At 52.3% G+C, this 23,248-nt stretch overlaps 11 protein-coding genes across 11 annotated transcripts; 6 read left to right on the top strand and 5 right to left on the bottom strand.

Moving 5' to 3' along the window:
* Positions 1-375: 375 nt before the first annotated feature.
* Positions 376-1,695, top strand: J4E90_003745 (uncharacterized protein; the record flags this gene model as incomplete). The annotated part of the gene is made up of 2 exons (XM_051433312.1): positions 376-381; positions 415-1,695. The coding sequence occupies 2 exons, from the start codon at positions 376-378 to the stop codon at positions 1,693-1,695; spliced, it is 1,287 nt and encodes a 428-aa protein (XP_051293210.1).
* A 318-nt stretch (positions 1,696-2,013) lies between these two features.
* J4E90_003744 (uncharacterized protein) lies at positions 2,014-3,021 on the top strand (the record flags this gene model as incomplete). Its single annotated transcript, XM_051433311.1, has 2 exons — positions 2,014-2,022; positions 2,182-3,021. The coding sequence occupies 2 exons, from the start codon at positions 2,014-2,016 to the stop codon at positions 3,019-3,021; spliced, it is 849 nt and encodes a 282-aa protein (XP_051293209.1).
* A 596-nt stretch (positions 3,022-3,617) lies between these two features.
* On the top strand, positions 3,618-4,338 carry J4E90_003743 (uncharacterized protein; the record flags this gene model as incomplete). The annotated part of the gene is made up of 2 exons (XM_051433310.1): positions 3,618-3,811; positions 3,864-4,338. 2 exons carry the CDS (start codon positions 3,618-3,620, stop codon positions 4,336-4,338), a joined length of 669 nt encoding a protein of 222 aa, XP_051293208.1.
* Positions 4,339-5,223: 885 nt separating this feature from the next.
* Positions 5,224-6,150, top strand: J4E90_003742 (uncharacterized protein; the record flags this gene model as incomplete). The annotated part of the gene is made up of 1 exon (XM_051433309.1): positions 5,224-6,150. One exon carries the CDS (start codon positions 5,224-5,226, stop codon positions 6,148-6,150), a length of 927 nt encoding a protein of 308 aa, XP_051293207.1.
* Positions 6,151-6,257: 107 nt separating this feature from the next.
* On the bottom strand, positions 6,258-8,162 carry J4E90_003741 (uncharacterized protein; the record flags this gene model as incomplete). The annotated part of the gene is made up of 3 exons (XM_051433308.1): positions 6,258-6,444; positions 6,494-7,889; positions 8,156-8,162. The coding sequence occupies 3 exons, from the start codon at positions 8,160-8,162 to the stop codon at positions 6,258-6,260; spliced, it is 1,590 nt and encodes a 529-aa protein (XP_051293206.1).
* A 996-nt stretch (positions 8,163-9,158) lies between these two features.
* On the bottom strand, positions 9,159-9,818 carry J4E90_003740 (uncharacterized protein; the record flags this gene model as incomplete). Its single annotated transcript, XM_051433307.1, has 1 exon — positions 9,159-9,818. One exon carries the CDS (start codon positions 9,816-9,818, stop codon positions 9,159-9,161), a length of 660 nt encoding a protein of 219 aa, XP_051293205.1.
* A 2,953-nt stretch (positions 9,819-12,771) lies between these two features.
* Positions 12,772-13,770, bottom strand: J4E90_003739 (uncharacterized protein; the record flags this gene model as incomplete). Its single annotated transcript, XM_051433306.1, has 1 exon — positions 12,772-13,770. The coding sequence occupies one exon, from the start codon at positions 13,768-13,770 to the stop codon at positions 12,772-12,774; it is 999 nt and encodes a 332-aa protein (XP_051293204.1).
* A 2,952-nt stretch (positions 13,771-16,722) lies between these two features.
* Positions 16,723-18,381, bottom strand: J4E90_003738 (uncharacterized protein; the record flags this gene model as incomplete). Its single annotated transcript, XM_051433305.1, has 2 exons — positions 16,723-17,913; positions 17,971-18,381. 2 exons carry the CDS (start codon positions 18,379-18,381, stop codon positions 16,723-16,725), a joined length of 1,602 nt encoding a protein of 533 aa, XP_051293203.1.
* A 262-nt stretch (positions 18,382-18,643) lies between these two features.
* YAH1 (mitochondrial matrix iron-sulfur protein) lies at positions 18,644-19,314 on the top strand (the record flags this gene model as incomplete). The annotated part of the gene is made up of 2 exons (XM_051433304.1): positions 18,644-18,912; positions 18,966-19,314. The coding sequence occupies 2 exons, from the start codon at positions 18,644-18,646 to the stop codon at positions 19,312-19,314; spliced, it is 618 nt and encodes a 205-aa protein (XP_051293202.1).
* Positions 19,315-19,584: 270 nt separating this feature from the next.
* J4E90_003736 (uncharacterized protein) lies at positions 19,585-20,634 on the bottom strand (the record flags this gene model as incomplete). Its single annotated transcript, XM_051433303.1, has 1 exon — positions 19,585-20,634. The coding sequence occupies one exon, from the start codon at positions 20,632-20,634 to the stop codon at positions 19,585-19,587; it is 1,050 nt and encodes a 349-aa protein (XP_051293201.1).
* A 205-nt stretch (positions 20,635-20,839) lies between these two features.
* J4E90_003735 (uncharacterized protein) lies at positions 20,840-22,507 on the top strand (the record flags this gene model as incomplete). Its single annotated transcript, XM_051433302.1, has 2 exons — positions 20,840-20,917; positions 20,966-22,507. The coding sequence occupies 2 exons, from the start codon at positions 20,840-20,842 to the stop codon at positions 22,505-22,507; spliced, it is 1,620 nt and encodes a 539-aa protein (XP_051293200.1).
* Between the last annotated feature and the right edge of the window lie 741 nt (positions 22,508-23,248).

Below are 23,248 nucleotides of genomic sequence, written 5' to 3'. Positions count from 1 at the left end.
CATGTTAGTCGATTATTTTGCACCTCTCCAGCACAAGGTTTCTGGCGCTTCTTAGCCGTATCCAGTATGTTCATGTATGTGCTAGTTGTGACCTATAACTACGCAAACCGTCGCGATTCCATTCTGGAAGCATAGCAAACAAAGCGCATGAACGATTTATAGGCCTGCAGTTTTGGATGTAGTAGACCACGAACCAACAATTCGTAAACCATGTCTACACCAGCTGTTGCAATCTGCTCTACTGCGCTCGAGGAGTTGAAAAGACCATGGTCCGCGACTACATTAACAGAAACTTAAGAACAGCGTCGAACAGACGTAGCCAGTGCGAAGTTACTGTGGTCCCAAGTTTTGGTGGAGTTTCGGCAAAAGCAAGGAATGACCGTCAGGAATTACAATCTTAGAAGGAAGAGGCAGCCGTTCTTCCAATTCTTAGATCTACCCGGTGAGCTTCGCAACATGATATACGACATCTGCCTGGACAACGAGAGGACGACAAGGAACCCTGATATGACGAAAAGAGTGCGGGTTTATCGGGGATCAATGGGAAGCAAGAGTTTCTTAGACCGCAACATACGGCAAAAGCGCGTAAAAGAGATCCGTGCGCGAAAGCCGACCAGAGAACATAGAGTGCGAGATGCCGCCCGAAAAGTTGCGCTCGAAAAGATTGTAGAGAGACGAGTCAAGCTCGCAACTCGTTCGAGGGACGGACTTACAGCTGGCGCCCACGAAGCCTTCTACTTGTACAAACTGGAGCACGACATGTATACTTTGCCATCAAAGAGGGTGACAGATGGCCAAAACAACCACGACCAAGGCATATTCAGGTCGGGCAACAGAACAATGAAGAAAGGTGTCCTGGAGATCGATGTCAGAGGCAACCTAGTCGACGACCTTCCGATGCTTTCCTATGTCGATCGTGCGATCTTCTCCGAAACCCTGTTCCTCTACTACTCCACGGTGAGAGAAGGTCTGTGGATCAAATGGACAGTCCGGAACCTGGACTTCTTCCCATTCCTGCGATTCTACCAGGCATTCACTAGGGGTGAAAACGCGGTCGAGATTCCACCTTCAAGACTGCACATTGAGTTCGACAAGGAGAAAGAGGAGACTGATGACGGCCTACATGCGAAGAAGTTTGTCCATGTAAAGAGACTGGTCGAGCTGCACTGGCTGGACGGCTTCCCACTCTGGGGCTGCTTAACCGGGTTATCTGATCGTCAAGATTGCAAGGGACCGTTCGGAGACTACATGTACTCTGTCCGTCAGGTCGTGGCGTTGTACCGTATTGACCACGAAGTTTGGAAGTCGCTCTCCGTTGAATACCTTCGCCGTTGTGAGGCAATGGGTGATGACGACGCTTTGGATAGTAATCTTGCAACACTATCCGACCCCGAGCTTGTTGAAGCAGTTATTGACATGCTATGCGGAGCGATTGAGTACAACCTCGGATACACAGGCAGCTATGCACGCATTGGTCGCGATCAGACTGAGTGGGATCAAGACATCTTCGAAACTTTCAGGTATAAGGGATCGCATGTCAAGACAGCTTATGAGAAGGAGCATGCGATTGTTCGTGTTGTCAGCCTGTATCGGAAGAAAGTCGACAGGACACTGCGGGATCGGCTGGGGGAGGTGTGCGAGGATTGGGAGAGTGTTCCAGATGACGCGCTCATCCCTGAAGGGGTGTTGTTGTGATGGTGCAGATAGATCGTAACATCTCTGCTTATGGCACATTGTTGGCGCCTTCATGTTTGAGATCGTCGCGCAAAAGTCGATGCCTGTTCAACTTCATCGAGCAAACAGGACACGGAACGTCGGGATTCACAAAGACTGGTTCCTCACATGTCTAGAACTGTAGTGCTGACATCGCGATGCATCTGAAAAGTCCCCTTTGGTGTGTGATGAATCTCTCCGAGTTTGTGCCTGGCGAATCAGCGTTGGTGCTCCGGAGTTCGGCCGAGCAACACGTGACTGAGATTTTGTCAGCACACCGTCGACCTACAACTTTGGCGGATGCAGGGCGTAAGTCTCGACAACCCAAATTGCGGATGCCTAAATTCCGATCCGACATAAATTGCGACGTTTGCGAAGCGCAATGGAGTTCACAACCCACAGCCTCCACTATCTGAGCTGCAAGTCGCCGAATCAGAGTCAGCGGAGCTTGCTACTCATACTACCTAGGTCCTTGCCGGATACGTCGATCACCGAGTGACCGAATATATTCGGAATATAAGACCAGTTGAAGAGCTCCAATTCCTTCACACGAGCCGTCATTACACCTTCCAACACAAAATGTCATTACCGAAGCTCATCGTCCACCACCTCCAAATCGGCCAAGGGGAGCGCATCCCATGGCTCCTCGAGGAGCTCAACATTCCTTACGAGTTGAAGCTGTACAAACGCTCGCCTCTTCTGTCACCACCTGAACTTCAGGCGGTCTACCCTATAGGTGCTTCACCCGTCCTTGAAGACCTTACCGATCCATCCAACCCCGTTAAGATTGCCGAATCTGGCGCCATCACCGATTACATCATCCACAAGTATGGTAACGGACGGTTGGCCCTAAGGCCGCAAGACAAGAACTTCGCAGACTACCTCTACTGGCTTCATTTCGCGAATGGCTCGTTGCAGTCTGGACTGTTCAGAAGGGGTATGTCGCGCGGCATGGTTGGCGAAGACGACCCTCGTTACAAGGGCCAAGTCGCACGTTGTGATAAGATGCTGAGCCATATCGACAACCGTCTTCAAAACAACAAGTGGCTTGCAGGCGAGGAGTTCACTGCTGCCGAGACCATGACGGGGTGGTGCTTCACAACGATGCGCAAGTTTGAGCCAATGGACTTGACCGACTACCCGGGCATTTTGGCATGGCTGGGTCGCATTGGTGAGCGCGAAGCTTATAGACGCGCAATGGGTAAAGCCGATCCCGATCTAGACATTGAGCAGGGGATCAGCGCGAAAGGTCCACCGATGATGGAGGCATTCGTGAAGGCTATGGCGATGAAGCCGGGGTCCATATGATGGTTGGGGAGCTGCGCGGCTGATCACCATGGGGGTCGCCAAAAGCTGTAAATAATGATTAAAAAAAAGAATACTAGCTCCGCTCAAGAAATGGAAACTCTTCTCATCGATTTTCTGGTTCGATGCATCTTCTGTTGATGATAGTGATGCTTGACATGTCGCTGCGTGCGTGTGCGACGAAGATAGCCCGGGATGGTCGGCCGCGTCCTTCCGGGTCCACTTTGACGCGAGTAGTCAGGTACAACAACACGCCATGCCTCCGACCTCATCATGGCCACCTGATCCATCACACCACTCACTCAGCTGCAGGTACGCGTCGCATCATCACTGGGATGATTTCGAAGGTACCAGAAATTGGTAGCGTAGCATGAGCGTGACCTGAGAAGATCGTGGTCATGGCGAGCGGGGTTTCCTGCCAACCAGAGCGGTGGTACAATGAGATCACATAAAGCTTGCTGACCCCTCACGAGGGCATCTCCGCATCTGGGTACAGCTACATAGCTTGCTTCGAAGACACTTTCCAGCTAATCATACGGCTCAATTGCACTTTACTTACTTTCAGATCACTACTACAGCTTCAGCTATAGCTCCTCATCATGGCAGCAAAGTACTCTCGCCGACCCAGCTACCTTGACGGCCCACTGTCTCCTTCCATCATCCCCGAGCTCGCCATTCTACCCCAGCCTCTCCCTGCCGACAAGGTTCCCTGCGGCCAGCTCGTCTCGAGAACGTCAAAGTACACGTCCAAAGCCCTCGAAGACCGCGACTACGACGACATTGGCACACGATGGTATGCCAGAGTCTATGCACACGACTCGTGTATTGTATACTGACTTCCTCAGGTACAAAGACGTCATCTTCTTCAACGCCGAGAACGGAAACTTCGTCGAGAGCTTCGGCGGCACGCACCTACTACAGAAGCCGCTCGACAAGGGCACAGAGGCTGGCACAATCGAGGCGGACGAGCAGAGTGTGAGACTACTCAAGGATGCCGATGCCGCACTCCAGAAAGTCTGGCAAGATGAGGAGGCCAGGAAGTGGATCAAGGAACAAGACGAGGCCGGCTTCGTCGTCGCCCATCGCCAGGTCTCCAACGCGAGCTACAAACGCGCCAGGCTTGTCGACATTGGCAACAATAATTGGGAAGTCGTGCGCGAGGTTGGCAATGAAGATGCTGCTGGTAAGCGCAGGGACTCTGGTTTGCCTGTTGAGACGAACAGCAAATGGGACGTGGTAGGAGTTGTGGTCAAGAAGATTGTCGTTGAGGGCGATGATGTGAAGCTCGGTGATGAGCTTGGAGCTCAGTACTGGCAGTAGCAGCATAGCTAAACAACCTCATAGCACACATTCAGTTCTTACAAGTTAGCAACTTCCCGAGCGCTTACAACTTCTTCGATCAGGTCAATCCAACCGAAACGGTACATTGGACTGTCAATGACAGTAAATAGGGGATTACCGAAGTCAGTGCATGCACCACAGTGGCACGGATCGTGGCTCGCTTCGAGCCTGATTGCCCTCTCCCACCGAATTCCATCGTACGTCGTTCACTTCCACCGCGTCGCTTACTTTTATGCAATGGTCATGAATCAGCAAGCGTACCGGCGCGACATCTTTTCGCATGCAGCAAGATCCCTCCGCATCACATTCCCCCTTCGTCGCTAATTCGTCCGACTCCAAGTGCCTAGCATAGATACCATCGAGACGCAACATCAGCAGCCTCACCGCTCACCAACAAGCCGACCCCGAATGGCGCAATGATGATCTTGCGCGAAGAGCAGCACAGCTAAACGCCCTCGGCGCTTGAAACGCATTCTACAATTATCTGCTCCTTGTCGGCATATCCTGCGATGTTTGCTCGCAGGTACTCTGATTGGTCACTTTCAAGACATGCGGCCGTCAGGCCTTCCATGACGACGCAGGAATGCAGGTGTAGTGCTGACATATAGCAATGTTCTTGCTGTGGAAGCGACGTATGATAAGCGTATATTTTCCAGCACAGGAATCGTGACATGACGTGCACATCTTGAATGAGCGTCAATCGTAGGAGCAAGCAAATCTACAATGGGTCGCGATGCCTTCATATCATGCATATGGGAGGTATACAAACCTGTCCATCTACCTGTATGTGCATCCACATACAACTGGCACCATATTTCATAGTTGACATTCATCTGATACCTAGCTTCCAAAGCTAACACGAATATGACGCCGTCATCGAGCGACCCAACTGTCCTTAATAATACATTTCACTTCGAATCCTCAACACATACCTTCGATATCAAATGGACGTCGCTGGGCGCTACAACATCACAACCAATCATTTTCATACATGGAACTCCTTGGTCTTCCCGCGTCTGGGCACCCTTCGCATTGGCTTTATCACGCAAATACCGCGTCTACCTCTTCGATAACCCTGGCTTCGGCGATTCACCCATCGAACAACTTCTTCCTGATGTCGACTTTAACCCCAAGAACGAAGTGGAGAGACTAGACAGCAATCTCGCTCGTCAAACCTCAGCCTTCGCCGCCCTCTTCAAACACTGGGAAAAGACCGAGTCATGGAGGACAGCTCCACAAATCGTCGCTCACGACCACGGCGGACTAATGAGCCTGCGTGCCAACTTACTACACGACTGCCACTACTCTAGTCTCTGCCTAATCGACGTCGTCGCCATCGGCCCCTTCGGCCAACCCCTCTTCAAAAGCGTGGCAGAGAACCCTGCGGCATTCGAAAACTTACCTGACTTAGCTTTTGAGGGTATCCTCGAATCATATATCCGCAACGCTGCACATACTACATTGGATGCTGAGACGATGAGCATGCTCAAGGGGCCATGGCTCGCAGAAGGTGGAAAGAAAGGTTTCGTCCGCCAGTTGTGTCAAGCGGCGAATCGGAGCACGGAGGAGGTTGAGGGGCGGTATGCAGAGGTGAGGCGAAGTTTTCCTATAAAGATCATTTGGGGAAAGCAAGATAACTGGATTCCTGTGGAAGATGCGCATAGGCTGGAGGAGGCGCTGGGGACGAAGGAAGTGGTGGAGATTGAGGGGGCGGGGCATCTCGTCATGTATGATCAGCCGGGTCAATTGGGTGTTGAGCTGGGAATGTGGTTAGCCTCAGTGGGCATGTAATTACTATTTACAACACGACGAACCCGAAATTCTCCAATTATATAGCAGCGTTCCAGTGTTATGTGTGTAAGAGTTCGTCGCACCTTACTATATAGTCCTCGCGACTCCTATGAGGTAGCCTGAGGTGCCCATGCACTCTTCCTACGACGCACTTCGATCGTTACTGGCAGAGGAACCTTGTATCTGATGACCCACATCTTCTTGGGCTTCTCCGCAAGTGGCTTAAAGTCATAGTTTAGTAGCAAGTTGGCGAAGATAATCTTGAGTTCATGAGAGACGAAGAAGCGTCCAGGGCTGCATCATTGTTAGTAAAGATTCTGAAGTCAAAGTAGAGAGTACTTACCAAGCATGCCTTCCATGACCGAAAGGAAGATGATTCACACCCGTAGTGACAAGGCCCGTCTGCTTCAATTTCAGCGCATCAACGTTTTGTTTCTCCTCCGTGCTCATCGCCTCGTATTCTTCTCTCGGCCGCGAGTATCGGAACGCGTCGAACTCTTCTGGGTTCTCGGTCATGTCTGTATCGAGGGCCATCGCCCCCCATGGACATGAAAAAAGCGTTCCGCACTTCAGATGCACACCCTCCGGTGTTATGACACCCTCTTTCGCTACAACCTTGCGATGTACGAACGTAAGGCCGATAGGCGAGGCACGCTGTGATTCGCGAATAGCGGAATCAATGCGGTACATACGGCTAAGAGCATTCTTCGTCCAACTTCCCTCCTCTTGGAAGATGCGATGCGCTTCTTCGCGCAACTGTTCGACAACTTCTGGTTCACAGCCTAGTATGCAGACAATGGTTTCGAAGGCGGTAATCGACGTCGTGTGTATGCTGGCGAAGTTGAGGGGCAAGACGCGCTTAGCGATGCGGTCGGGTTGCATCTCCTCAGGTCGTCCCTCGGCCTGCGCAACTCGGTAGCTCCATGTGATGAAGTCATTCGGCTCTTTCCAACTCTTGTACTCAGGATCTCCGGCATCTTTCTTTTCGAAATCTGAGATACGTTGCTTGATCATGGGTATTGTAAACTTGGAAGACAGCCAGTAGTGGTACTTGACAGGCAGACTTAACACCATTCCGACGATGGGGTACAGCGCTTTTGGGACAAGAAACATGAGAGCTTGATTGCGAATGACGTCTTTGGTATAGCTCAGTACCGCTTCTAAGAATTTCTTCTCGTGACACAGTGACTCTCCAAGAAGCATGCGGTTGGTCAATACTGGAATCATCTCCATGAAAGACTCCAGGACGTCCAGCTTTTTCCAGTTTTCTGTATCTGTTCCATAAACGTCGGCAATCGTTCGTGGCACCTCTTCTTCGAGACCCGGTATGATCGCAGTGAGATTTCGAAAAAGGCTCTTGTGAAGGACATGTTCATGGTAGGCATCTTTCAAGATGTAAGGGTTGATGAACGAATAATCGCCCTGCAGAGAATCGTAATGCGCTTGATGCGCACTCAGTACGGAATCTGGTTGGTCAAACATCCAGCGCATTTGACTTTGAGGCATGACAATCTCAGCCTGCATGCCAAGCGTCGCGGGTAACACAAAGATCTTGCCGTCGCGGCTGTATTTATTGTAACCAGCCAACAGCCATTCTTTGCTCTTTGTCAATGCAGTAAAGTTGCGAAAGTCGGCGATCCAGCCTTTGCCGTAGCCCATCCATGGTATGCTCGATGGTGGTGATGGCGCTGTGAGGAAGTGGTAAGCACTTGCGACGATTAGGTAGGTGATTGCTGCAGCTGCGACATGTGAAAAGGTGAAAAGGCTGTGAGGCTCGGCCTCTTGGCTTGAGTCTGCCATAGTAGGTATGATCGAAGCAGAAGCAAGGGGTGATGAACGGCATCCCATGTCAACATGGGGGCCGTCATATACTATTTATGATGATCGACCCGGGAAAGCGCCGTCGCTTGGAGGAGATGCCCCGCTTCCGTGCGCGCGGCCATTCGCGCACGCTATGTCGCACGACACGACTTGCATGCCCACATCCGTCAACTTTATTACCGACCTGCCATACCTGGCTGCTTATCACGATGCGCGCCTTGCTTACTGTGTCAGTTGCAGCTGGAGATATTGCCGGGTAAATCAAGGTTCATTCGCTCCAGAGCTCTGACAATTACAGATCCGCGGCGCTACCTTCGGATACGCTACTCCCGAGCTCATGAGCGGAGCAGTCATAGACGGTCACGGCTTTCATCAATCAACGGTTTCGGCAAGACTGATTTTCACATGTCATTCAAGCCAAAAGCTCTGGACCACTATCTCGGCTACATGCCTCTGTTTGTTGCATGCATTTCAGTATAGTATGCTTCATGGGCCTTCGCTACCAACGTTCAAGTCAGGCGATTTCACTAGTGAGGTTTTCCTGTGGCGGTTGTCTGGAAGCACGAGAGGCTTAACAGCTCGGTGATGTTAATGAGGTTCCCGGCAGACTGTGTCGTACCTTTCGTAGCAGGTGAGCTATCCTTCATAGCTGACTCACTGCCGAGGGGTCGAGTATGACCCGCTATGTCCAGCTTCTCGGTGGGTCGATCAATTGCAAGCACAGAGCGACTGCTAACGCCAGGCTCGCTTGGGTCTTCCGCGTCCATACTGTTCTTGAGTACTTAGTCTATTAATGCTCGTAGCGTGATGCTGTAAGTATGCTTTGGAGGTCAAGCCGGAGAAGAGCTGAAGCTGAAACATACCGCGATGTTGTATTCCATACACTCAAAGTTCTTTGCTCTATGCCCAACGTCTACCAAGAACACAGCGCGTATTCGAAATCTGAATGGTTGCAATGAAGCTAGTAGTATTGACAATACTGTGGTGTTTCATGTTGTTTGCTTACGATGTTTCCATTTGGCTCTAGACAGGAAAGCACTCCCCAAGACACTAGCTTCTGATGTCTTATATCTGCTAGTCAGATGTAGCATGTACTGGTGCTAAACATCGAGTCCGTGCGTAGACCGCTGATAACACATAGAACTGCGAACACAGCCAAGTTCCTCTTGCGATACTGGATAGTACGTTTAAGGCTGCTTCCTTTTCCAGAAAAAACCAAAGATGCCACGAGAACTTGTCGATTTCCTTAGGTACCAAAGCTCATAGGCTCCCATATATCCAAGACCCTTGGCCCTCTCAGAGTAAGAAGTACTCGTGACTGACTTCAGCGAATCTTCCCAGATGAATCTGATTTCATCGACATTGCTGCCGGAAGCGTGGGGTGACTCGGTATCGTTGTCGAGGCAGAGCTTCATGTCTCTCGTCACCATATCTGATAAATGATCTTCAAATCGAAAAAAACCGAGGGCGCGTTCTCTATGAGCAAACGAAGTGATGTCCTCCCAGCCGTCTTTATCGTCATAGAATATAAACGTGAGACGAGCGATATACAAGGAAGGCAAGAGCGCAAAAGCGGCTGGAAACCTGGCAAACGTATCCGGTTTTTGCAGAATTGACGTCGGGATTCCGATCTCGACATGTGTGATCTGATCGACCTGAATAGGGATATTGATGCGGAGCGGTGCGCCATATGTCTTGTCCCAGGTACTCTTTACGTCTTTGAGGAAGTGTTGCATGTTTCGGACAACCTCGATTTCGGCTTCAGCCTTGAGCCTTTTGCAAGAGAGGAAAAAAGATTGGTAGTCTGCGATATGGCCGTTGAGAGGAGGCGACATCTCGGCGTACATTTTGAGGCGTAGCTCAGCTGGTAGGCCTAACAATGAAGCGGCCTTTACGTCGTCCGTGTTGGTGTGAGACACATTGCGACCGTGAAAAGGGGAATCCGTGACAGCCACTGAGGACACACTATGGGTTGACATTATGTGGTGGAATAGTAAGATTATCTGCGCTGTTACACCGATGTTCTCTTTAGGGGAATCTGTAGTGTTTATGGCTAGCTAGCTGTGTAGCAGCCTAGGGCAGAACCCAGGCACCACGCACTACGCCGGACTTTCACTGATTTCGCATTGAACAACAGGCGAGAAACGACCTCGTCCCTAGGTAGCGAAGGCAAAAGAAGATTTACATTAGCAGAAGGCGAAACGGGTCAACAGTGGGGCAATACGTGCGATCAGCAATTACGCTCTGCTTCTGATGTATTGATTTGACTTTTTGGTATCTGCACTCCCGGTAATGTATGGGCTGTGGGATCTCGCGATCGCCGACACTACCGCATCTTAGTAGTCCTCGAGTATGAGGCCATTTGCTGTCGGTCGTAATGTGCAACAAATTTGAGATTGAATGAGAATGGAAATCCATTCGACAAACCCGGAGTGATGCGGATGCCCCAGCTGTTGGCGGGCGCGTGTTCTCGACGGACTAGACCTCGGGAGTTGTGACGTCACACCCAGCACGTGCCAGCAAGGCTACCTAGGTATCCTCCGGCGCGCCTCCCTAAGTAATGGTTCCTCACGTTATCACTTCACAATCAAAACACCATCAGATGAAGTCTGCCGTGGTATGAAGCTCAATTGGTAGCCACCTAATCGCATGTCGACATCCGCGGGGACCGGGGTTGGGCAACAAGGGATTGCCTATTGTAGCCTAGCATGCATTCAGCACTGCGGCACAGTAATCGTATCCGACATGTCTCTCCAGTCATAAGACGGCCTTATCCACGATGTTTGCGGCTACTCTTTACGAGTTTTGATCTCTATCTTCTCCCATATCTAAGCTTACGTTTGAGACCCGCACGAGCAGCTCAGCACACCTGAAACATTCATTAAATATATATACCACTTCGCGATCACGATGCAAGCCAGCTCATCTACGAACGTACCATCGGGCACCGGGAGACTCGAGGCTTTTTCCGCTTCACTATCGGCACTCATCCAAGCTAATCGGGCACGTCTCGCCAGCGTGGGTGGTATTCCTACTACTACGTCTGTTTCAGCTCAAACCGCCGAATTGTCTAGCAAAGGCAACGGCAAACGCAAAAGACGCGATTCTCATAGCAACACACCAAAGACGCGAAAGACGCGCACACTGAAAGACCTTGTGAGGGTATGCAAAGAGCTCGGAGACACGAGTGACAAATCGCAATTGCTTGATCGGTGGAAGACGGCGCGCAAGTGTGCTCACCATGTCAGATTGCGATACATTACACACGATCTCGTGCTTGAGCTGGAGCAACTCTGTACAGATCTCAAGACCCAAGGAGGAGCCTCCGGCAAAGTCCGTGATCTTGCCAGAGAGCGGTATTGGGAGGCCGATTCGCCTCTGACAAGCAAAGGTATGTTGAAAAGCTTTCACCTACCAAGATATTGGATATGTGCTTATTGCTATGATCAGAAAACCCACTAGAAGAAGATGCGCCGGTGTCTCACTGGACCCCACTCCAACTCAAAAGCTGGGCTCTTTACTTGGAATCTCAACTCCTGTTCGCCAGTTTCGGTGTAAGAATCAGCCTTGTTCAATACAAACATCTCTCAAACAAAGGCGAAGATAAGATGGCTGCGTCGTTTTGGATCGCTGTCATGAAAAGGCTCGATACCCCTGGACGTCATGAATACCTGGGCTCTGCTGTGGATGTTATCGATACCTATTTTGGCGATGACTGGGACTTAGCATCAGAAGTCAGTGATTCAGACGATTTGGACTCTAATTTTGACGACGACGACTACGCATGGTTCGCAGGTTACAGACTCAGCCCAAACGTCGACATCCCCATAGCGCGTTTTACATCACGCGTTTGTCTCGAGTTGAAGCGAATGGCCCAGGTACCGCGCGGCAATGTCAGAGCCTTTCCACTTGCTCTTATATTGCGCATGGACGTTTTGGGAATAGCGCGACTGAACTTGTTCGAGCGCTCCGTGCCGGTCGATGAAATAGAGGCATTCCTCCAAATTCTACTGAGCCAGGAGCCCAGAGCCGAGCCGTATCCAGAACGCCCGCTGGACTGTGCCCATGCGTTTCTCTATCTAAACTATTTCATCACGGGTGAAACATTCGGTAAGATATCAACTTAAACACGTAATCACATCAACTAATTTGATATGTCCTTGTCAGGTATGAATGCCCTCCATTTCCAGGGACCTCTCATCAATGCCTTATTACCACTCGTGTCGCGCGATTTGCGGCGAGAGCATCGACGGAATCTCAACCTGGCTTTTGGTCGACGACTACCAGCTGAACTGTACGAGGAGATACTAGATCGCATCGAAAATGCGCATGATCTTCCCAAGGACCAAGCAGACTGGAAAGAAAAGTTGGAATCGATGCAAATCTACTCGGATCCTTTGTCGATTAATGGTCAACCATTCGAGTTCTGAATAGTGTCATTAGTACATGCCTCTATCGTTCCAGGTTTCGCTGAATATCAAGGCCCATAATTTGGGCAGATGGCTATAGAGATGGGAAGAACCTTTACATTCCTGTACACCTGTCTCAAGTATTCTTATTCACTCTCATACGAAAAATGCACAGGCAAAGGGAATCTGGAATAAAGACTAATGATGTGATATTGCTATGATATAGGATTGAACCACATCAACCAGGCAAGCAGAAAGTTAAAGGGGTGTTCTACTAGAGAACCCGTGCCCAAGAAAACAGAGGCTCACTAATGCAACGCCTCGCTTATAGACACAAAGAATGGGAAGTATACACAAATCTCCGAGTAAATCTAGCACACGAGCTAGCTTCTTAGACACACTGGGAGTACCAGTCGTTGGCAGCCTTGCAGCTACCCTTGGCGCAGCACTTAGCACCGGTGAAGCCCTTGCCACCGCACTGTCCGTACATGGAAGCGCAGCCAGCAGCGGGGGCAGCCTCCTTGGTAGGGGCAGCAGGAGCAGGAGCGACAACAGTGGCCATGGTGGACTTAGCAGGGGCAGCGGGGGCGGCAGGGGCAGGGGAGACCTCCTCCTTGGCGGGAGCAGAGGAAGAGCCACCAGCGGCAGCACCGCCCTTCCAGACAGCAGGGCCGGGCATGGGGAAGGCCTTGCGGCCGTTGTAGATGCTGAAGTTGGCGTAGGGGTCGGTGGCCTTGTAAGCACCGGGGAACTTGACCATGGGGCCAGGCTTGCCGCTACCACCGCCGGTAACCTTGACCTGCATGCAGGAGACGTAGTGCTCGGGCTGGTTGACGTGGGAGCGGTGAACACCAATGTGCTCGAAGCGGACGAGGTACTCGCCGTCGGGGGTGTCCTTGGGGATGGTGGCAGTGACAGTGTCCTTGTTGTAGGTGCACCAGGAGTTGCTGGTGAAGTCACCGCTGCCGCAGTCACCCTCATCGAAGATCTTGAACCAGTCGCCAGATCCGTCGTAAGACTGGACGCTGCCGGGAGCAGCGGACATGTAGACCAGGGCAGGGCCCGGGTGCTGGAACTTGGCACCAACACCGAGCTTGGCAGTAACGTCGTCGCCGGCCTTGACGGTCAGAACCTGGACCTTGCCACCAGTCTTAGCGGCACCCTGGTTGCAGACGATGTCGGGACCGTCGGCGGTGGAGCCATCACGGATGTCGGCGGCCGGGTTGGAGGAGAACTTGATGGGGTTGTACGCGACCTTGCGAGTAGAAGGGCGGACGTATTTGAATTGCGGCTGGGCAACACCACCGATGAGGTTGGTGTCAAAGAAGTAGTGGGCGGTGGCCACTTGGGCGACGGCGCTGAGAACGATGGCGGAGGCGGAGAACTTCATTCTGGCTAGCAGTAATGAAACTTGTGTAGTAATTGGTAAAAAGAAGTGAAGGAACGAATGTAAAGTGCTGAAAAGCGAGTGTAGAAAGCGATTGAAACGAATGTATTGCTTGCTGATGAGTTGTAGATGTTGGACGGTCGTCCTGATTCTTATATCAAAAGTCCTCCACGCATTGTACCAAACATCTTCATGCAAGCCAGGCGCCTAGACACCGGTGACCTGGTTTCCAACGGACGACAATTTCCCGTTGTAGCAATTCCAGGAGATAGGACGCAGGTTTCATCGACAACTACAGTCTTCCTTCCGTGATTGTGGGTGTTCTGGATCGCTTGGGAAGTGGACATGACCGTGATCCTTAGGCCGTTCTAAGCATAGCAGCGCTTGTGAAAACATGCGACTCATTGAAAGGAGGCACGGAAGCTGCTGGTTCGGAAAGTAAAGTCAATGCGGATGTGATTTCTACGGGTCCTGCCAAGGTCGTTTACTGACACTTCATTGCAGTCCGCGATGTGGCGAAACACTGGTCTCCTGTGTGAAATGCTTGACAGGCGTAGCGCCGTTTCGTTTAGAAACACTCGACGCCCATTTCGTCCAGAAAAGTGTTAGAAAGAGGAATTCCATGGCTGTGATTCGGTGGTTGCGTGCACGGACCAGGAGTTGAGTGCCGGTGGTTATACTTCGTAACGTACGGGCCGCTGTCTGTCAACACCAGCTCCACCCGATGCCGATGCCTAGCATGCCGTGTGGAAAGTTTGCGCGACCGCCGTCGTTGCCACCATGTCGGACCCGCTAGTGGAGCAGAACATGGACGTCGGGAGCTGCGCGCAAACGATATCAGATCGTTCAGAGAGTGACCGCGATAGACCCGCTGACAGGTGCCAAGTTATGTGAGATTCTGTGAGATTCTGTGAGAACTCTTGAAGTCTCTTGTGGCGTGACAAGCCGGAAATTTGATTGCAACGTCCGGATAGCGTTTCCTTGTGTTGCCCAGGTGTGGTACACAATCTGCGGTGCATGAGCATTGGATACGTTAGATACGCGATAAGGCAGAAATTTCACTGCAATGCGTTTCATCTGGCAAGAGAAGGGAACGGAGTGGGGCTGTTCAAGGAACAGCTAGTTGTGACATGTAACCCAGTTCATGTCATTTCACAAGGAAACACTCCGTTTGGCTGGGTCTCTTTTCCTCGGGTTCGACCAGCACGCTCGGGTAGTGAGCCGAACGCGAGCGCCTCGCTTTCGTTGTATCCGATATTCTCATTGATGGAACTCCTGGAATCCATGCCGTTCAGCGCGTGGCCACTGCGCCCCCTGATCCCTCTGTCGTTGGGCGGAACCGCATGTTCTCTCAGTCTGGGCACCCGCCTTATCCTCCGTAATATGCATGCCGTACAAGATTTCTGTGCCTGGTATGATGATATTTTCGGGGCGCGTTGTCTTATCTCTTCCATCATCCTCTTTCTGTAGACCAGGAAGGCTGAGCTTCATGTTTTCGGAGTTCACTTTGCCTTCCACTACATGATCATAAAAAAGGCGATTCGGCCTTGACTTCATGTCGCCGTAAAGAAACTCTTCGTCGTAGTCATCTGCATGGTTGTGAGGAGCTAGTCTCACATTGAGTGCGTTCAGATATAGAGGGAAAAGCCCAGCGACTGAGTTATAGCAACAGCGGGATCCTCGATCCGTGCGCAGTACTCGTGCAAATACTGTCACACGCCGTAAGATGTGAGATCGAGGCGTGGGTGGTACCACACCGACAAACATGCTTGGCTCGTGGCGACAGGGTTCTGCATGCTCGTTGACGTAGTTGTCGAGATCGAAGGCAGGATTAAGTTCGTCCAACATATTTTTCTGCAGCTGCCTGCGGCTGAAGAATGCCGCAATGAACTCGATACCAAGCTCGGGCGAGGTATGCATGTGATGGCATATCAACAGGCGTATTTATGAGGGCAGTGAGAGCAAGCGACTTGCTGACTGAATACTCATGGGGCGAATCGGTAGATTTCTTTCCAAAAACTTTATCTCTGTGACATCAGCGCTATGTGCGACTCTGACTGTATTGCCGCTCAAGTTTACCTGTGAGACCATAGTTGAGAGTTCATCATTGTCGGCTGGGTGGATTGAAAGCGAGGAGGGATTTGACATATTGGTAGATTTTCCCAGGCGTGTATGTATAAATGACGAACCGAGTACGCTTTGACTCAGACTGCGGTCTGGTCCTTCGGGTAGGTCATTGAGATGGTACTTTGGTATACGCTATGATTGCGATAGCTTCGATGCGTGTATGAACGATGGAAGTCTACGTGTCGAAATTTTCTCTTGCTTCGATGTCTTTGGTGAACCATAGTTGAAGCGCCAACCGAAGCTGACGCTCACAATCAACACGTGGTGGTGGCTGATAAGAAGTGAGGTGGTACGGTACTTCCATGTAGGGGAACCGCTAGACCCCTTTAGGCTAGACCAGTCAAGACAAGCAAAACCATTGATCGGGGCATCTGGGACACTCCTCTACGTGCTGGGCTTTACTGCTAAGCCATGATAGCATATTTCTGTGAGAGCATCTTTGACAGCTTTGTATTGCGTTTGCGACATTTACGTAGTACAATCGCCCCGCTTTTGTGAGTTGGCATGCCGTGCGCTGTCAGACTTTCCATTTCTAGATACCGTTGTTAGTTTTTAGAAAAATAACAAGCACCACACCACTCAATCTGGTAGGGCTACACAGCCATAGCATAGCGGGGAGATTTATTGAATTAGATCACATGATGCAAGAATTTAGGAAATATTTGGAACAACAAGTTGGGTGAACAGAGAACATTCGTTCAACATCAGCTAAGAGTGGTGTAAATAGCATCGCCCAACAAGCGCATACGAACATCATGACAAAACAACATAATCTACCAAGTAAAATCATCGCTCAAGGGCCTAGTGCTTAACTTGCAATATCACAGTCTAGAACTCACCGCCGCCACCTCCAAGCGCAGCAGCACCCCAGATCCCCACCAGCCCCCAAACACCCACTCTCCATCCACGCCACAACCCATGCATACCCTGACCCTTCCTTGTACGCGGCGGCCTAGAGAAACCCATCGCTTTTGCACTCGCCGCCTTAGCAGCATTCGGTGTAGAAACACTGATGCCTTCCTCGCGAGCGATGAACCACATAGTGCCCAGCACACCCCTGTACTGACCCGGCTCCACGATAGTCTTGAAGCTCTGGTCAGAAGAGCTTGGTTTGTCTAGACCATACGCCGGGCTCTTAGCACGGCTGGGTGGGGCCTGGTACTCAGACGCCAGACGCTGGGTTTCGTGGTCCTGGAGTGCGGCGACCTGGCCGCGGCGAAGGACGGTCTCGAGAGGAAGGCGGATGAAGAGCTCGGATATGGAGGAGAGGAAAGTGCTGAAGGAGTAGGTGGTCGGTGTAAGAATAGGGTCGATGCTGAGCGTTGAACGGAGGAAGAGCGGTGTTGAGGAGGAAATGAGAGTGGGGACGCAGGCGTGCATTATGGTAGCTGGGAGGAGGCTGGGGGCGACGGAGAAAGAGGGCAGAAGAGAGAGGCACGGGTATATAGATCGTGGAGAGGATGAGATGGGGGTGATGATGAGGCGTGTGCGCACCATATCGAGGGGTGCGAGGAGAGTGGCTGCGATGGCTGTAGCAGCGACAGCAACACCGAGGGACGTCAGTGGGCTTGGGCTGTCTAGGATGTCCAGTCCTCCAATTCCACTTCCTGCTGAGCCCACGAGACCTGGGTCTGGTATGTTCAGCAGAGCTGATATCAGACTCCTGAACCAGCCCTCGGTCGTCTTGAGCAGGAAATTGTAGATGAAAGTGCAGTTGGTGCCCTTCCACACACCCCACGCAGACTCCTTCTGCCACAATTGTCCTATCACTTCGAGGAGTGAGTCTGGACGCTTGAGATCTAGTTTCCGTACGGCGGATGGTGGAGGCCGTGTGGGTGTTCGTGACCGGGATCGGCTATCGAGGCGTCGCTGGCGTCGTCGTGGAGACCTCGATTCTGAGACGCCCGATCGTGAGACAGACGGCGAATATGGGGACGGCGACGTGGGGATAATGCGCGGGGCAGTAGATGTGAAGTATCCTGGCGAGTCCTCGTCAGACTCCTCATCAGAGGGCGGATACTGCATCGATTAGCCCACATTCACATGTCAAAAGCCCCTCCAGTGCCCAATACATACATCCTCAAACTTTCCGCTCGCAAAGCTCTGTGGTCTGCTCTTGTGGCCGAACTCCTCACCCGTCAAGCCTGCCAACTGTCCTTTTGCCTCGTGTATCTGCAAGATCGTCTTCGCGACCTCGAATGGTTGGGCGAGCAGGACGCTCGTGTAGTTCCACAGAGCATGATCAAGCAGTTTCTTCGCATGCCCGGCTACTGTAGGAGAGGCCTCTGGAAAGTACGAGTCATAGTCTAGGTCGGAAAGAATGTCGCGTGCCTGGCTGCCCAGACTCGATTTGCTACTGTTGCTGGGCTTGAAAGCGGGCGGTAATGACGAGGACGTCTGGTTCTGCGGGACGTCGGGCGGCGGGCCAATAGAGGGCGGGATGTAGTAGGGTCGTAGGGGGTTCGGGGCATCGCGAGAGGTCGCCATTCTATCTGTCGTTTTTGGGGTAAAGATTACGTGAGGCTGGCGATGTTTATCGTTTTCTTACCCGCGGTGGTGGATGCGCTGGGTAGATCGACCGGGGTCATGCATGGCCTGTGCGTCAACATTTCTGACGTCTCACAGCATTCGGAATTATCGGCGCATTCACTCGTTGTGACACGGCAAACACTGCAACCCCTTCGCTTCCGTGTCTCCTTCTCCTACTAGACCGCAATTTCGGCCGGCTAGCGAATATCAATTCGGCATCATGGCTGCTAGAAGAGCTTGTGTGAACGCCTTGGAGGGGAGGATAGCGGGCGCAAGAGGCGCATCGTCGAGTCCGAGGAGGTTCGCCAGCAATTGGACGGCAGCGACATGTCGGAGATCGATTCAGACACAGACAACCGCAGTGTCTACACTATCAAAATCGACCATTATCAAAGCAACAAGTCCGTCATGGCTTCAGAGTCGCCGCCAATTTTCCTCATCGCCCGCATCCCGCCACGGTCACCTGGACCCACCTCGACCGGGTGAAGAGTGCGTCAAAACATGTCCAAACCATAGCAACTTCAACCACTGACACCTTCTAGACGCAAAGTCACATTTGTAGACAAGGATGGCCATGCCTCCACATTCGAAGTAGCCGACGGCGACAACCTCCTCGACATCGCACAAGCCAACGACATAGAAATGGAGGGCGCATGCGGTGGCTCTTGCGCATGCTCAACATGTCACGTCATAGTAGAAGACGAAGCCTACTACGACAAGATGGAGGAGCCGGATGATGACGAGAACGACATGTTGGATCTGGCGTTTGGACTTACCGAGACGAGTCGCTTGGGGTGTCAGGTCAAGATGAGCAAGGAGCTCGATGGACTGGTCGTGCGACTGCCGAGCATGACGAGGAATCTGCAGGCTAGCGATTTCGACAGCAAATGAAATGACTTGGGAGAAGAGTCGTGACATCGATAGGGGATTTATCCGTGGCGAAGACATCTTGGGGGAGATATTGCACGACATCTGTTGGAAGGCATTATGGGTCATATCGCATACAGCATTCGAGACGACATGTATTATACGAACACTCCGCTTGCAGATGAACTGGCGTTGAGTACGACTCTGAACTTATGTATAGTATATGGTATCATGAACATATTCAAACTATGTCTCTTTTGTCCCAAACGCCGAGTTGTGCATATAGAATCGTCCTCAGGCCTCCACGCTACCCTCCTTCTTCTGTCCTCCGGTGATCATGTCGAGGAAACCCTGCTTGCTCATCTCCTTGACCTTCTCCTCCCTCTTGTCCATACCGACGACCATGCCCGCCTTGCTCTCCCTCTCGGCCTGTTCACCCTTGACCTGCGCCGCTCGTACGGCGTTGAAAAGCTTGATGACACCCTTCTGTGCCGTCCGCCTGAGCTCCTTCTCCTTCGCTGATGTGGCAGCGGTGCTGACGTTGGGGTCGTTCAGGCCCAGGACGTCCTTCACGCGGCCCTTTTCTTGCGCCGCCTTCCGCTCAGCAACGATCTGTCGTCGCGCCTTCTCGCTAAGTTTCGAGTCGGCGAGCTCGCGGTTGGCGGTGGCGGCGTCTTTGCTGCGGGAAAGAATTGGCTCGGAGCGTTTCGATGTCGTCAGCTTCGAACCAAGAATCTTGGAGATGGAGTTGGCGAAGGCTTCGGGGTCGTTCCGTTTCCGTACTTTGCGCGCGGCCGTGGTTGAGGTCTCGGAGGCATCTGATTCGGAGTCGGCAATAGAGAACTCATCCGCCTCAGGTTCAGAGTCGTCCAACTCTTCCACATCGTCTTCGGCGTCGCTGGGCAATGGCGCTTCGTGGTCGACGGGCGCAGTCTTCTTGAGTGCCGACTTGGCCGGGGCCTGTGCAGGTATGCTGGCCTTGAACTTGGGCTCAGGTTTCTGCGCGGGCGCCGCTTCGATTTCCTCTTCGTCGTCGCTGGCTGAAGACTCCTCTGCCGCTGCTGCTTGCTGTGCCGCCTTCTTGGCCTCGAACTTCGCCTGTTTTCTCAGCTGCTGCTTCGAGAGCTCTTGCTTTCCAGGTAGCGTCGTATTGACGCCAGACGGCTGGAATGGCTCCTCGGGCTCCTGGCTGCTTCCGCGCAATGGAGCATCGCGCGCGCCGCCTTCCTCTTCGCTCGAACTGTGGTAGTTCTTCTGCTTCTTGACCTTTCTCTTCTCCTTCTTAGGCACCTTTCCGCGCAACTGCTCCTCGGTCCGTCTCCGTTTCAGTGATGTGTTGACCATTGTGGCTGTGAAAGTCGGGTTATGTGAATGTTGCAGGTAAATCGCGTCGCAGAAAAAAGTTCCAGGCGATCGGCGTTAGTAGCCCAAATGGCCGACGGCAAGCGCGCCCCGCCATAGTGGATTCCCCACAGAACACCACGAGAGGCACACCACCGAACACCCACAACCCTACCCCTACCATCATCTCTCCCTACCAACCGCCGCTATGGTGCTTCAAGATCTCGGGCGGCGCATCAATGCCGCCGTCACCGACCTCACGAGGTCGCCCAACCTCGACGAGAAGGTGCGCGCCCCGAGCAGGCGACTGATGATAGGTGGCTAACATGCGCAGGCCTTCGAAGCCATGGTCAAGGAGATCTCCAACGCCCTCGTCGAAGCCGATGTCAACGTCAAACTCGTCATGAACCTGCGCCAATCGATAAAGAAGGCCGTCGACTTCAAGCACCTTGCGCCGGGCGTGAACAAGAAGCGCCTCATCCAGAAGGCCGTCTTCGATGAACTCGTCAAGATGGTCGACCCCCATGCCGAGCCCTTCAAACCCAAGAAGGGCAAGTCCAACGTCATCATGTTTGTCGGTCTCCAGGGTGCGGGTAAAACGACGACGTGTACAAAGCTGGCGAGATGGTATCAGGCAAGAGGCTTCAAGGCCTGCCTGGTGTGCGCCGATACTTTCCGTGCCGGTGCCTTCGACCAATTGAAGCAGAACGCGACCAAAGCCAAGATCCCATACTACGGTAGCCATACACAGACCGACCCTGTAGTGGTGGCGGGCGAGGGTGTAGAGAAGTTCAAGAAGGAGCGCTTCGAGATCATCATCGTGGATACCTCGGGACGACACAGGCAAGAGAAGGACCTCTTCGACGAGATGGTGCAAATTCAGAACGCCGTGACACCCGACCAGACCATCATGGTCCTGGACGGAACAATCGGACAGGCTGCGGAGTCGCAAGCACGCGCTTTCAAGGAGGCCGCAGATTTCGGAGCCATTGTCATCACCAAGACAGACGGTGCGGCAGCAGGAGGTGGTGCCATTTCCGCCGTCGCAGCAACACATACACCTATCGTCTTCCTCGGTAACGGAGAACACATGCTGGACCTCGAGCGTTTCGCGCCACAAGCTTTCGTCTCGAAGCTGCTCGGCATGGGAGACGTCCAAGGGCTCGTCGAACACGTACAATCACTCAAGCTCGACCAAAAGGACACAATGAAGCACATCACCCAGGGTATTTTCACAATCAAGGATCTGCGGGATCAACTCTCCAACATCATGAAGATGGGGCCGTTGTCGAAGATGGCGGGCATGATTCCTGGACTCAGCAGCATGATGGGCGGCATGGACGACGAAGAAGGCGGCACAAAGCTGAAGCGCATGATCTACATCTGTGACAGTATGACTGAGAAAGAGCTGGAGTCGGACGGAAAGATGTTTGTCGATCAACCCACACGTATGACACGTATCGCCCGCGGCTCTGGTACATCGGTTCGCGAAGTGGAGGAACTGCTTACCCAGCACCGCATGATGGCTGGTATGGCGAAGAAGATGAAGGGTGGAATGGCGAACATGCAGAAAGCACAGGGTGCGATGGGCGGAGGCAACAAGCAGCAGCAACTCGCGGCTATGCAGAAGCGCATGCAAAGTATGGGCGGTGGCGCAGGTGGTGCAGGCGGCGGCATGCCAGATATTGGCGCGATGATGAAGATGATGGGTGGAGGAGGCGGTGGCGGCGGCATGCCCGATCTATCCGCGCTCGGTGGCATGGGAGGGGGAGGTATGCCTGATATGGGCGCCTTGATGAAAATGATGGGTGGTATGGGCGGCATGCCAGGTATGGGTGGAGGTGGTGGAGGTGGGCAAGGCAAGGGAAGGAGGTAGTGTCACAGTCAAGAGGATATCAGTTTGCGCTTTTTGATGCATAGCCGCGGCGTTCGGGTTTGATATCACATCGGGGGATTCTATGTGTTGAGGTACACGCTGTATGTCACTACTTCCACCTGCTCCATTCTCTGGCCTTCTGCCTGAGTAGCAATTGTCTTGCTCATGTTTGATACGAGGAGTTGTCTTGTGCCAGGTCGTGCCAGAACGTCAGTTTGTTGTTCCAGAATTATCAAGACAGCACTTTCGACTCAGTCTGTTTGCGGTCGCCCCCTATATCATCCCGATTTCCTTCTCTTACAACGTCCCAAGAGCCTCGTCAATAATAGCACTTGACACCGCTGTACTGAACCACTGCACGACCCACAACAACCTATTGCAACCATGGCCGCTCCAATTTCCCTCCTGCTCCACCCTTACTATTTCCCTGAGCGCGTGGAAATCTACAAAGCCTACATGCGCTCCGACTTCTCCACCCAACAACCCAATGCTCTCACGAATATTCTTCTCATCAATGATCAAATCAAGCATGAGTATGAGTCGGTATTTGTTAATGAGGCTCAAAATGTAGCCGCACGTCTGAGGCAGGATCTCACTCCCCGCTTCCCACTACTGGACTTTACAGTCAAAATACCCCAGACCTGGGACGAAGCAAAGTGTTTGAGTATGAACGTCGCGATGAGTGCAGCGAACATCACGCAACCTAGGGTGTTTAGAACATTCACCGAACAGATACTGAGG

The sequence above is a fragment of the Alternaria incomplexa genome (genome assembly GCF_024043165.1).
Source record: "Alternaria incomplexa strain BMP 0042 chromosome Unknown scaffold_4, whole genome shotgun sequence".
Lineage (NCBI taxonomy): Eukaryota > Fungi > Ascomycota > Dothideomycetes > Pleosporales > Pleosporaceae > Alternaria > Alternaria incomplexa.
Note: the sequence above shows the minus strand (reverse complement) of the source record. Positions and strands in the feature narration are given on the sequence as shown.